A 12,966-nucleotide genomic window follows, 5' to 3' on the forward strand; every position below is an offset into this window, starting at 1 on the left:
CTAGATGTGGCTGCTAGCCAATAAAGGCAAACCTGGCTGTACATAGGGTGTTATGCAGATATTTTTTGAAGGGGCAGCCGAATGCACAGGTCCAATATACTGTTACACATGTGATTTATTTTCCAACTGTTTATGTTCACTTAAGACCTAACCGTCTGTTTTTAAGCGAATACTCATCAAACCAGGCATTTTTGGCATATTTCTGTGTGCATTTAAACATTTAGGTGCAAAAAAAGCTGCTTGGAGAACAGTATCTCTTTCGCTGCTTTTTTTCACTTTTTAAAAAAAGATGTAATATAAGTCTAAGGTGTCCCCTGAATGTGTCTGTGAAGTTTCAGCTCAAAATACCCCATAGATTTTTTAAATTCATTTTTTAACTGCCTATTTTGGGGCATCATTATAAATGAGCCGATTCAGGGCTACTGGCCCTTTAATTCTCGTGCTCCACGCCCACGGAGCTCGCGCTTGCCTTGAACAGTGCATAAACAAAGTTTACACAGCTAATATAACCCTCAAATGGATCTTTACAAAGTGTTCGTCATGCAGATTATGTGAGTATTATATACTGTTATATTGTTTACATTTGATTCTGAATGAATTTGAGGCTGTGCTCCGTGGCTAACGGCTAATGCTACACTGTTGGAGAGATTTATAAAGAATGAAGTTGTGTTTATGCATTATACAGACTGCAAGTGTTTAATAATGAAAATAGCGATGGCTCTTTTCTCCGTGAATACAGTAAGAAACGATGGTAACTTTAACCACATTTAACAGTACATTAGCAACATGCTAACGAAACATTTAGAAAGACAATTTACAAATATCACAAAAAATATCATGTTATCATGAATCGTGTCAGTTATTATTGCTCCATCTGCCATTTTTCGCTATTGTTCTTGCTTGCTTACCAAGTCTGATGATTCACCTGTGCAGATCCAGATGTTACTGGCCGCCCTTGTCTAATGCCTTTCATAATGTTGGGAACATGGGCTGGCATATGCAAATATTGGGGCATACACCCCGACTGTTACGCAACAGTCGGTGTTATGTAGAGATTCGCCTGTTCTTCGGAGGTCTTTTAAACAAATGAGATTTATATGAGAAGGAGGAAACAATGGAGTTTGAGACTCACTGTAAGTCTTTTCCATGTACTGAACTCTTGTTATTTGACTATGCCAAGATAAATTAAATTTTTCATTCGAGGGCACCTTTAAAGCAGTTTGACTCATTTTATTTATCAACTGCATCCTGCAGTTTAGTAACAGTAGACTGTATTTTATGACAATCATTGATATAGCTGATTTGGATGTTAAGTTTTGCTTTTAGGGAGGAATAAAAGCGCACCGCTATTAAGGTAAGAAAAACACTAATATCGCACAGCCCTAGTTTCTTTCTGTCATCGCTGTAGGGTTGCTGTCGTTGCTATCTCTCCGCAATAACACTGCAAATTTATAGTTTTTCAAATTTTTCAAATTTATAGTTTTTTTTTTTTGGTAGAACTGCCAGACCAGTGAATGTAGCGAAGCAAGTTCAGCTGCGCACAGAACAATTGTCTCGCAAGTTTTCTGATCGGCCTTCATCAAAGTATATAAAACAATTATCGTCCAATAACGATCGTCGCCCGTTTGATCGGAGCACCCTTACTACCCAGTGGCAGTTGTAACTCACTTGGTTCCCAAAATATATGAAAATGTTTGCTGTCAGTAAGATTTTTTTTTTTTTTTTTTTATTTAGCAAGGATGCATTAAATTAATCAAAAGTGACAGTAAAGTAAAGACAGTGGGGAAAATATAAATGAAATAATCCACGAGAAACCACTTGTGATTTACGAGGTAACAGGGTTTCAGGCACTCCACATTTGTGCTTAAGAACACTGTGATAACATTGTTTTTTGTGGCAATTATTACATGACACTGACTAAGTACAGGCTTCAAGAAGGCAACATCTGAGTATCAGACTGTATTAAATTACATGAATATACAAAAAAGGACAGGTGACCTGAAATATTACATATGGCTTGCTCGTCTCGCTTGAGCGTCTGGAGGGGTGTACCAACGTTTGATACTCAATAACCCTTATGATATAATTACACTCGCCTCATTGCTCATTTCCAACTATTTATGGACACAAAGGATACAGGATAAAAGGGAAATTTGATTGAGCTTCAAGGCACCTTACAAATCCCTCAGCGCAGCAACACCAAATCAAATGTCAATTCTGAACCACTTTAACACAGCAAGAAAGCAGTGTCTGGGAGCTTTTAAAGTGTCTAGATAAAGGGCGGGGATAGTATCTGATAAACAGCACAATTAAAGCCCGGGACAAATTAGGCAGAGCTCAGCGGCGAGATTTCATGCAAAATTACGCTGGCGAAACGAGTGGCAATTAACAAGGGGGCATGTTCATTCATTAGTGCAAAAGGGAGCGATTTGCTGGGGAAGGGAAGAGGTCAGCCTGTAGGACTGCCAAAGTGCTAATGTCCTCCTAGCTTTTCTGAGTCCTGCTGACTGTGACAGCACGATGAACAATACTGGCATGTGCAGAGATACTGCTCAGCCTGCCAGCCAATCGGTGCTTGAGGCTAAGGCGAGAGTTGACAAAAACACCATCAAACCAATTAGATGCAGTATGGCATGCGTGGTGGGATAGAAGGATGGACATCTTGAGCCACTCGATGAAATGGGTGTTTATTTTTTTTTTTATTTAAATAATAAAAAAACTATAACAAAAAAACATTGTGCTCCTGCTTCATGAATACCAATTATTAGGCAGGAATATCTAAATTTATATCTAAACATTTCAAACCAAAATGGCAGCTACTCTTCTTGTTATCAAGGTCATGGCCTCCTATCAGTAGCAACAATATGACTCTTGATATATATATAACCTCCTTTTGGGGACATCCTCGTTAATAAAAATGGTATACAATGAAAGTTTTTTTTAATTGTAAAAAATGTTTTTTTTTGTTAGGGGTTTGTGTGTGAGTTAAGTTTATAGTTATATATTTATAACTAGCTGTATAACTAGGTGTATATAAAAACAATATAAGTCTATGGAATGTCCCCATTTAGAGGTAAATATGTATGTAACAAACACGGTGAACAATCCTTTCATGGAATGACTCAATTAAGGAACTTCCCAGAGCTTAGGATCATCAGCAAGGGTTAATGGCTTGAAATTCAAGGTCGAAGATATTGGATGAAAGATATGATTGGAAGTTACATTTCAAGGCAGATGAAGATATCAAAAGACAAACAGCGTGATGAAGGGACAGATGGTGAGGAGGGGGGTAATGGAAGAGTAGATACCCACCCGATGGTGCTTCCAAGTGCCGCCTCAATAGTCCAGACACAGTGCAAGTTATGCTCATAAGGTGCTGGGTAACCAGGAGACAGAATCCGGCCCATGGGCTCATCTTTAATCGTTCCTCCACACTCGGCTGGGTGAAGAAAGAGATAAACAAAAGCACCATCCTTCAATGACAGCTCACAGCTCTTAAGCACAAAATAAATAAATAAGCAAACACAGTGGGGTCCAAATATCTGATGGCACTAGTGAAATTTTGTTTCTCTTGTAAAATTGAAATTATTTAATGAATACATTTTTAAATATAATATAATGTAATATCATATCATATAATATATTTTTTGTTAATTTTACATTATAACATTGATTATCAGGTTTGAATTAGATTTTAAAATCACAAATTTTCATTGTAGACTATGCATGACTGAATGTCAATAGGTGAAAAATTTCAGGTCTTTGGTGTTCTCTCAGTTAAAACTGACTAAAAATGAATCTCACTTTAAAAACAAGAGGGGAAAAAAATCCTTTAAGTGAGAGGTCCACTTCCGTAAGGGATTCTGCATCCATACTAATGCGTTTTTCTTTAAAAATACATCTTTTTCTGTCCGTTTTGGCCTTCCGTCCACACTGAGATGGCATTTTTGTCAATGAAGACAGAGCTTTTTGAAAACTCTCTCCCAAGTGGATCAGTTTCAGGTTGTAGAGTGAACTGTGAAAACGGAGGTATTCGAAAATGATGATGCATGTTTAGTCATGTGATGCATATTGTACCCATAGATATCTATGGTTATAGCGGCATTGTTGTGTCTGCTATTTACTTTCACAGTGTTGCTAAAGTAAAATGTTCCTTTGTAGAATTTTTCTGCAAAGATGCCAGAAAATGTACTCGCAATTGCTGTCCTGTGGCAAAACATTCCAACAATTACGTTTTAGACCAAACAATTTTGAGTAAAACCTGGATGCAACAGTGAGTGGTGGGATATTTTGCTAATAAAACTAAGAAGAATAGAGTGAGAACTTTATTATATCTGCTCTCTTGGTATCAGTGTGGATGAGTAACTTTTGGAAAATGTAAGTGTAGACAGCAAGCTTTTTGAAACAAAAACACCGTTTTCAAATGTATCCAGATTAATGCAGACATAGCCTAAATCCCTCAAGAAAGGATGGTACAAGGTGTGCTGTAAAGCGATGCATCATCAGGTGGAAGGGCACGTATAACTTTCCACTTTAAAAGAATACATTCAGCACAGAGCTTTATGAGTGATGAGCAGAATAATGTGACCGTATATCACCTCCAGGATTGAGCCTTCCCAAGGGAGGGCATATTTCCTTTGGCTAATACCACTGATAGTGTTGGTAATCTGTCCTGCACCAGACATGACTATCCATCTTGCACTGGGGCAATGGTGGTGCTGGTGGTAGCGGGCAGTGGGGAAACAAATCACTTGTTTGTCAGGAGGTTGGGCCCAGTGCGTGTGACAGTTCCAGTTTCATGGATCAGGAAGTTCTGAGAGTCTTATGTCCAACTCCTGCCATCATCATGATCATTTCAAGAGGTCAAATGCGTGCGCCCTTACACAGTGTACACTCGTACATACACATATATACAGGGCCAGGACAGGATTCAGAGTAAATCTCAATAAGATCAAAAAAGTCTGTCAATATTGCAGCAACACACTCTGCAGTGTATGGTGAAAAGGTTTGAAGTGCTTACACTTTTGGACGCAAAATATGTTACCAAAATATTTTAGAATAAGTTTAGAATAATTGGGCTCTCATTCTAATACACACCAGCACTCAGTCATTGAAGTCTGTGAGGTTAAATATACTGTAGACTTGCTTGCTTTTAGGATAATCCTTTATGCAAATTGGAAATACTGTGAATTTGTAAAATTTACAGGCAAGTATAGAACAATAAATGTAAGTTGTGCGTCATATATATATATATATATATATATATATATATATATATATATATATATATATATATATATATATATATATATATATATATCTACCTATAGGAATACGAGGCCTATCACAGCATCATATATATATATATATATATATATATATATATATATATATATATATATATATATATATATATATATGATGCTGTGATAGGCCTCGTATTCCTATAGGTAGATGTGGATCAGCTGAAAGTCAGCTGATGCGAGTTTGACTGACACGACCTGCAAGAATTGATGCTACGCTTGATTTTTGATTGGGTTGTTAGCTCGGTAAGATTATTTATTTATTTTTTATAAAAGGGGAGAATGGAGACTTTGAAGTAAAAAGAAGGAAATATTTGCAAAGAAATAAAGAACTGTAGGAAGAAATAAGAATTCAGCAAGTACTATTTCTCCAAAACAGTACTGAAGTATAGGAATGAAGCACAATCAAGTCAGTGGAGGGGGCACTTTTGTTCCAGACACTTTCCCTACACATTTCTCCTTGAGTCTCGGTCAAGCAATGACATAAATAACACGGTGGCCAGTGTTTGTAGTCATGTGAGATATACATGTCACGGCACGCAAGTGCAATGTGTTCAAATGCTCACTTTAGTTTCTCTAGCCATTGTCATACATACTGAAGGGTATAATCATAGTCAGAGACAGACTTTTCTGCATTTCTGTTGGCGCAGCATAGAAAAAAAAAAAAAAAAAAAATCAATTGTTAAATGCAAAAAAGTTGAAGACAAGGACAGAATGTGAGAGAAAAGTGGAAAAAATAGTGTAATAACCTCTGCAATGAACTATTTTCTTAATCATTATGTTAATCTTGTTTTCCAGTACAAACATGTAAACCTTCTTAAAACAAGATATATTGATTACTTACAAAATTGTAAGCAAAATGGTTTAAGATATTAGTTTAAACAGAATATATCTTAAACTAAGTTCACTTTCTAAGCCAACAGCTAATGTGTGTTAGGATGATTAGCTATTTGTACTGAAAGACAAGACATAAATATGGATTACTTTTTATTATTATTATTATTTTTTTTTTGCAGTGCTCAAATTGCACACTACTGAGATGTTCAGGATCACAACCTTCTGTCCCTTCTCTGAGAATCAAAGGTTTCAGAAACTGGATAAAAATGAGAAAGAAAATCGAGAATGAAAACACACATTAAACAAGATTTTTCATTTCTTTTGTATATCTCAAAGGTGAGATTTGTAACTTTTTTTCTTTCTTTTTACTTTCATATGTCTCTCTTGCTCTTTTTTCCTGCAGTTCTTTCTTTCTTTCTTTCTTTCTTTCTGACAAATTTCAGACAAATCTTCCCATAGTGGACAGCAGAGCCATAAATCACAATGAAACAAACCCATCTTCTTCAACTCCTGAGATGACCTGCTTCGTAAGTCATAAAACTACATTTCTTGCTCTCTCATTCTCTCCTGCTCTCTCCTCTCCTCCCCTCCCTCTTTCTCTTATTCTCACCAACTTCTCATTTCTCACTGTCCACCCTCTGTTTTCTACAGTACTAGTTAGTTTCCTGTTATGGTGGATGAAAAATATTTGCTCATGCCTTTACAGTTCTATTTCTTCCCTCTCTATATAAGCATTTCAATTTTGCCTAAAGGTCTCCATAGGCTCAGGTGAGAAAGCACTATAATTCAAAATTCAACAGCACTGCAGAAGCGGGTCTGTGATAAACTCACACTGAGCAAAACCCAGGCTGATTTTAAGGGTGGGTGGTAGAAGATGCACACACATGAAGAGAGAGAGAGAAAAAAAAAAAAGAGTGCTCAAATTAATCGAACTCTCTCTGCTTTGGGGGTTCATATTCATGAAGCGATTTCTCAGAGTGTATCATAGAAGGCCATGTGGCAGATTTAAAGTTTGTGATGACATACTAATACAGCTAGAGGAAGTGATGAGAAATACTGAACACTTAAAATTCCCCAATTTTTTCCCCAACCATGAACTATAAACTCTTCCACAGAAAAACAGTATATATAAAGTATATAAGAATGAAAGGCTTTTAAGATTATTGGCTACATTCAGTAAATGATTACTCTTGACTGGTAGCATATTTATCAATTAACGAACCTAACATCTGATATGGCAGTACACATGGTACAATTATGTTTGCTGATAGACATCCACACAGTAATTGGCTCTACTGAGGAAGGCACTGTCAATGAGTGTGAGTATTTAGTGTCTTACCCACACACAGTGGGAGGGGGCTGTCCCATGCTCTCCTCTCCCCTCTGAGACATGTCAAAACCTCCGGGCCCTTTAAACTGTAGCCAGGATCACAGCTATATGACACCGTGCTGCCTGCGAAGTGACCTTTGTCCTCCTGTTTAAAGCCAAACTGAGGCACACCTGGGTCCTCACACTTCACCAGCTCAAAACCTGCAAAAAAGAAAGAAAAGAGTGTGTCCTTGAAAACCTCTCCTCTGGTATATATATATAAAGTATATATAATTCCTAAATCCATTAAAAGGGAATTTACATATAAATCTTAAGGAATGTGTATATGTACCATGGTTTGTCTTAAAGGTGCCCTAGAATCAGAATTTGAATTTTCCTCGGCATAGCTGAATAACAAGAGTTCAGTACATGGAAAAGACATACATTGAGTTTCAAACCCCATTGTTTCCTCCTTCTTATGTAAATCTCATTTGTTTGAAAGACTTCCGGAAAACACTCGGATCTCAACATAACACCGACTGTTACGTAACAGTCGGGATCATTAATATGTATGACCCCAATATTTGCATAATGCCAGCCCATTCGACGCATTAGACAAGGAAAGGCAGTATTAACGGCTGGATCTGTGCACAGACAAGGTAAGCAAGCAAGAACAACAGCGCAAAATGGCAGATGGAGCAATAATAACTGACATGATCCATGATATCATGATATTTTTAGTGATATTTGTAAATTGTCTTTCTAAATGTTTCATTAGCATGTTGCTAATATACTGTTAAATGAGGTTAAAGTTACCATAATTTCTTACTGTATTCACGGAGACGAGAGTCGTTGCTATTTTCATTTTTAAACACGTGCAGTCTGTATAATGCATAAACACAACTTCATTCTTTATAAATCTCTCCAACAGTGTGTAATGTTAGCTTTAGCCACAGAGCATAGCCTCAAACTCACACAGAATCAAACGTAAACATCTAAATAAATACTTTACTCACATAATTCGAAGCATGCATACAGCATGCATGACGAACATCTTGTAAAGATCCATTTGAGGGTTATATTAGCTGTGTGAACTTTGTTTATGCGATGTATATATAGTCGAGAGCTCGTGGGGCAGAGAAAGCGCATCTCTTAAAGGGGCGGCGCGCTGAAAAAATCAGTGCATAGTAATGATGCCCCAAAATAGGCAGCTAAAAAAATTAATAAAAAAAAAAATCTATGGGGTATTTTGAGCTGAAACTTCACAGACACATTCAGGGGACACCTAGGACTTATATTACATCTTGTAAAAAAACAATCTAGGGCACCTTTAATACTCAATTCTGAATGTAGTTCCAGTTTAATCAATCAATCAATCAATCAATCAATCAATCAATCAATCAATCAATCAATCAATCAATCAATCAATCAATCAATCAATCAATCAATCAATCAGTCTATCTATCTATAACTGTACTGCTGACAGATGTCAGTGTGCTACTCACTGGTGAAGTGCAGCTCAAAACCTTTGCTGGTATTGTCACTATTACTAATGAACTCTAGCCACATGGTGCTGGACGTGCTGTTTAAAGTGACATCCATCAGCTCTGTGCCTGTGAATATTCCCAGCAGTCGAGCACCGTTACTGTTACCATCATACACCTGAAAGACACATAAAACAGACCCATACAGTCATTGCAGAATTTTCAAACAAACATTATACACAAGCACAAATGCACACTAAGTCACAAACACCTTAAGCATGTCATCCTCCTCCAGGCGGAAATCCCGTGCTCGGAGCTGGATGCCTTTACCGGGTTGGGTTTGGATGGAGTAGATACACTCATGATTGTTACCGTAATAACCAGGGTAGTTTGGAGAGAGTAAAACTCCTTGTTTCCCAGTTACAGATGATCCGCATTCAGCTGCAGAAAGGGAGGTAAGAAGTCAAATGACCTCTGACGAATTACCCGTGATCTCAGTATAAACACACACAAACATTATACACTCATGCTGGCAGACAGGGGGTATTGTGTGTTTCTGAATGAGTGCAAATCAATTTCTGCACCTAATTCTGCTCGAATATTAAACCACACAAATTGAAATTTAAACTTTATGACAATGATAATGCTGCGAGGGTTGCAGGTCTGTTCTGATAAGATGCGAATGCAAATAATTAAATACAACTGACTAGAGATGCAAAGCTAATTATACATGATACCTTTTCTGGGTTAATAACTATTGTGATATTATGGACGATAACTGATAAATTAAGTGTTTTAAGTACTACAAGTCATTTAGTCATCACAACATTATAATGTACATTATGAAAAATGGTTTTTAATTTTGAGATTTCCTAAATATTACATTAAAGAGTGTTATTAAAATAGTGTTTTAAAAGTGTTTTATTCATTTTATATGAGCATTAGATGAACTATTAAATATCCCGGTAAAAAAAAAAAAAAAAAATATCGGTCAATAACTGATACTGTATATGATCAATATGTCATGCATCACTACTAACAACATGATTTTTCTTGATTAAAATTGATAAGAAAAAATATTAGGTATACCCAAAAGGCCTTAAGTGTAATGAACTATTTGCTATTTATTTAAATGTGCACATTTAAATACAAGCACATTGACAAAAACATAAACATATGTTTAGAAATGAGCTGACCTAGTTCCACAAGAGTCATAAACAAATATGATGCAAGGATAAGCCAGATATTGCAGCAGAAAAGACATAATACCTAATTACTTACTTCAACTTGAATGTCAAAATCATAATGTTAACAAATTAAATTCTAAATTTAGCATCTAAGTTATTCCAGCAAAAAAATAATTGAAGAAGTCTGGCCTCCAATATACTTATATGCAGATATCTACCATTATATTGATGCTGATTAAGCATTAGACAGAATTTGGGGTTGGAGCTCGTTCTCGTTCTGTTTCTCTCTCTCTTTTTTTAGATGGTGAGTCATATCCTTGAGTCTGTGAATCTGGCATCCAGCAGAACTCTGAAATTGGGCTGCTTTAGCCATTTACTTTGAGATATGTAGTTTTAGTGCACTCTGAAATGTGTTGTGCGTAAGCATGCGTCTCTAAGAACATGAGGGGAAATATGTTGTATAATTTGCGAACAAAGCAAAATGAAAAGCATGTGACCACCTACCAACACACCTTGGCAGAGGGGAACTCCACACCCGCCGACGCCCCCCTAGACACACCACCCTCGCAGGCCCCTCGAGACGATACCCCGGAAAACAGGAGAAGATGAGCGCATCCCCCACCCCGAACTGCAGCCCTTTACGAGTGCTGAAGGGGGGGACGCCGGGATCTTCGCAAGGCTCAAGATCGTATTCTGAAAGCAGCAGGAGAAGGATTGATATTTTGTAGCCTTATAAATGTCATGTTGTTTGAGCGACTTTACAAAGCTCTCTACCTGAGAAAGTGATGTTAAAGCCCTCATAGGACACAGAGAAGTCTGAGAGGAAACGGATCTGAGCGGTGTAGTTGCCAAAGAGTCCAGCGCTGAGAGGGGGCGGCAGCGTAGACCCGGTCAATCTCCACAGGGGTTGAGAGAAACTACCATTTTCTGTGACTAAAAGGTGGTCGTGCGGACTCTCCAGGTGAAAGGTGTGGAAGGTAAACTGGACACCTGTGGAGAATGAGAGGAGAAGAAAAACACTAGATATATATCAACGGTTTAAGAGTTCATAAAGGCTTCAGCCACATACAGTTGCAGGAAAACATGTCAAACCTTTGGATTTACCTGGATTCCTAGTCCTAAAAATGTATTACAGTAGACAAAATGCACAAGCAATGATACATTTTCAACTCTGTACTGAACACACCATGTAAACACTCACAGTGCAAGGTGGAAAAAGCATGTCAATCCCTAAGCTAATGATTTCTCCAAAAGTTGGCGTCAGCTAACCTGTTCAATCAATGAGATGAGATTGGAGGTGTTAGTCAGAGCCGCTCTGTTCTATAAAAAAGAAATGCTCAATTTTGGAGTTTGCTATTCAAAAGAAGCACTGCCTCATGTGAACTGCATCTCGAACAAAAGAGGTCTCTGAACGGCAAAGAGGAAGGTTTGTTGACTTACATAAAGCTAGAAAAGGTTTGAAAAATATCTCTAAAAAGCCTTGATGTTTATCAGTTGACGGTAAGACAAGCTACAGCTTCTCTTCCTAGGAGTGGGCGTTCTTGCAAGAAGAATACTAGAATGTCAGCTAAAGACTTACAGAAATATCTGGAACATGCTAACGTTTCAGTCAACGTGATTATGATACAGAAAACGCTGGAAGAAGAACAGTGGGAGAAGAATCAAAACCACTTGTTTGAAGTCCACAAAAGCATGTGGATGTTCCACAGAGGACAGATCAAACCAGAGTTGTTTAGGGAAAACAAAAGAGATTTCAAAATTAAAGTATGGTGGGCCATCATGGTTTTTAGATGCCTCAAGTCCTGAACCACTTGTTATCATAGAAGGAAAAATGAAAGTAGAAAATGTGTCTTCTGGAGTGACCTTCAAAAGGACTGAAACGATCTGGCATGACCTCATGGGAGAGTGATTCATGCCGTAGACATCAGAACCACTTTTGTAAAGAGAAACGGTGCAAATTCCTCCTGATTGTTGTTCAGGTCTGATCTACAATTACAGAAACCATTTGGATGAGGTTGTAGATGCCAAAAGAGAGTGACATGGTTATTAAATCCAAACTTTTTCCATCTCGTACTGTTTACCATATGTGTTAAATAAAGACATGTAAACATATTACACTGCTAAAAATAATTAATTGGTTTGAGTAGGGTTGGTTTGAATAATTAGTTTGAGTAACTGAAATTAAACAAATTAGTTCAATCAAATTAACTTTTATTATTATTTTATTAGTATTTTAACTTTTTTTTTTAGTATTTAAGTTTTATGAACTTGTTTCTTTTAATTTAGACAAACTTAAATTTATCTAAAACTGGGCTGGAATTTCTATTTCCCAGCATGCTTTGCCATGACATTTGAAAGTGGGAATAAATGCTAAAATTAATATATGTAGAGGGTGACATAGAGGGTGAGAGGGTGACATTAATATATAGAGGGTGACATTAATATATAGAGGGTGACAAAAGAGGGTGACATGTTTATTAAATCCAAACTTTTTCCATCTCGTACTGTTTACCATATGTGTTCAATAAAGACATGTAAACATATTACACTGCTAAAAATAATTAATTGGTTTGAGTAGGGTTGGTTTGAATAATTAGTTTGAGTAACTGAAATTAAACAAATTAGTTCAATCAAATTAACTTTTATTATTATTTTATTAGTATTTTAACTTTTTTTTTAGTATTTAAGTTTTATGAACTTGTTTCTTTTAATTTAGACAAACTTAAATTTATCTAAAACTGGGCTGGAATTTCTATTTCCCAGCATGCTTTGCCATGACATTTGAAAGTGGGAATAAATGCTAAAATGAATATATATATATATATATATATATATATATATATATA

General features: G+C 36.7%; 1 protein-coding gene across 5 annotated transcripts in view; it reads right to left on the reverse strand.

Annotated features, from left to right (window-relative positions):
- csmd2 (CUB and Sushi multiple domains 2) overlaps positions 1-12,966 on the reverse strand; it is a 320,658-nt gene that overhangs the window by 100,691 nt on the left and 207,001 nt on the right. For all 5 annotated transcript variants that reach the window (XR_007186350.1, XM_048201499.1, XM_048201498.1 and 2 more), the window contains 6 exons: positions 10,895-11,110; positions 10,625-10,813; positions 9,205-9,374; positions 8,955-9,111; positions 7,480-7,671; positions 3,313-3,439 (listed from right to left, as the gene is read on the reverse strand). Coding sequence is in view for 4 of the 5 variants with exons in the window: in XM_048201499.1 (XP_048057456.1) it covers positions 3,313-3,439; positions 7,480-7,671; positions 8,955-9,111; positions 9,205-9,374; positions 10,625-10,813; positions 10,895-11,110 (1,051 nt within the window). In the remaining variant the exon portion in view is untranslated. The remainder of the gene's footprint in view (positions 1-3,312; positions 3,440-7,479; positions 7,672-8,954; positions 9,112-9,204; positions 9,375-10,624; positions 10,814-10,894; positions 11,111-12,966) is intronic.

The sequence above is a fragment of the Megalobrama amblycephala genome, linkage group LG9 (assembly GCF_018812025.1).
Source record: "Megalobrama amblycephala isolate DHTTF-2021 linkage group LG9, ASM1881202v1, whole genome shotgun sequence".
NCBI lineage: Eukaryota > Metazoa > Chordata > Actinopteri > Cypriniformes > Xenocyprididae > Megalobrama > Megalobrama amblycephala.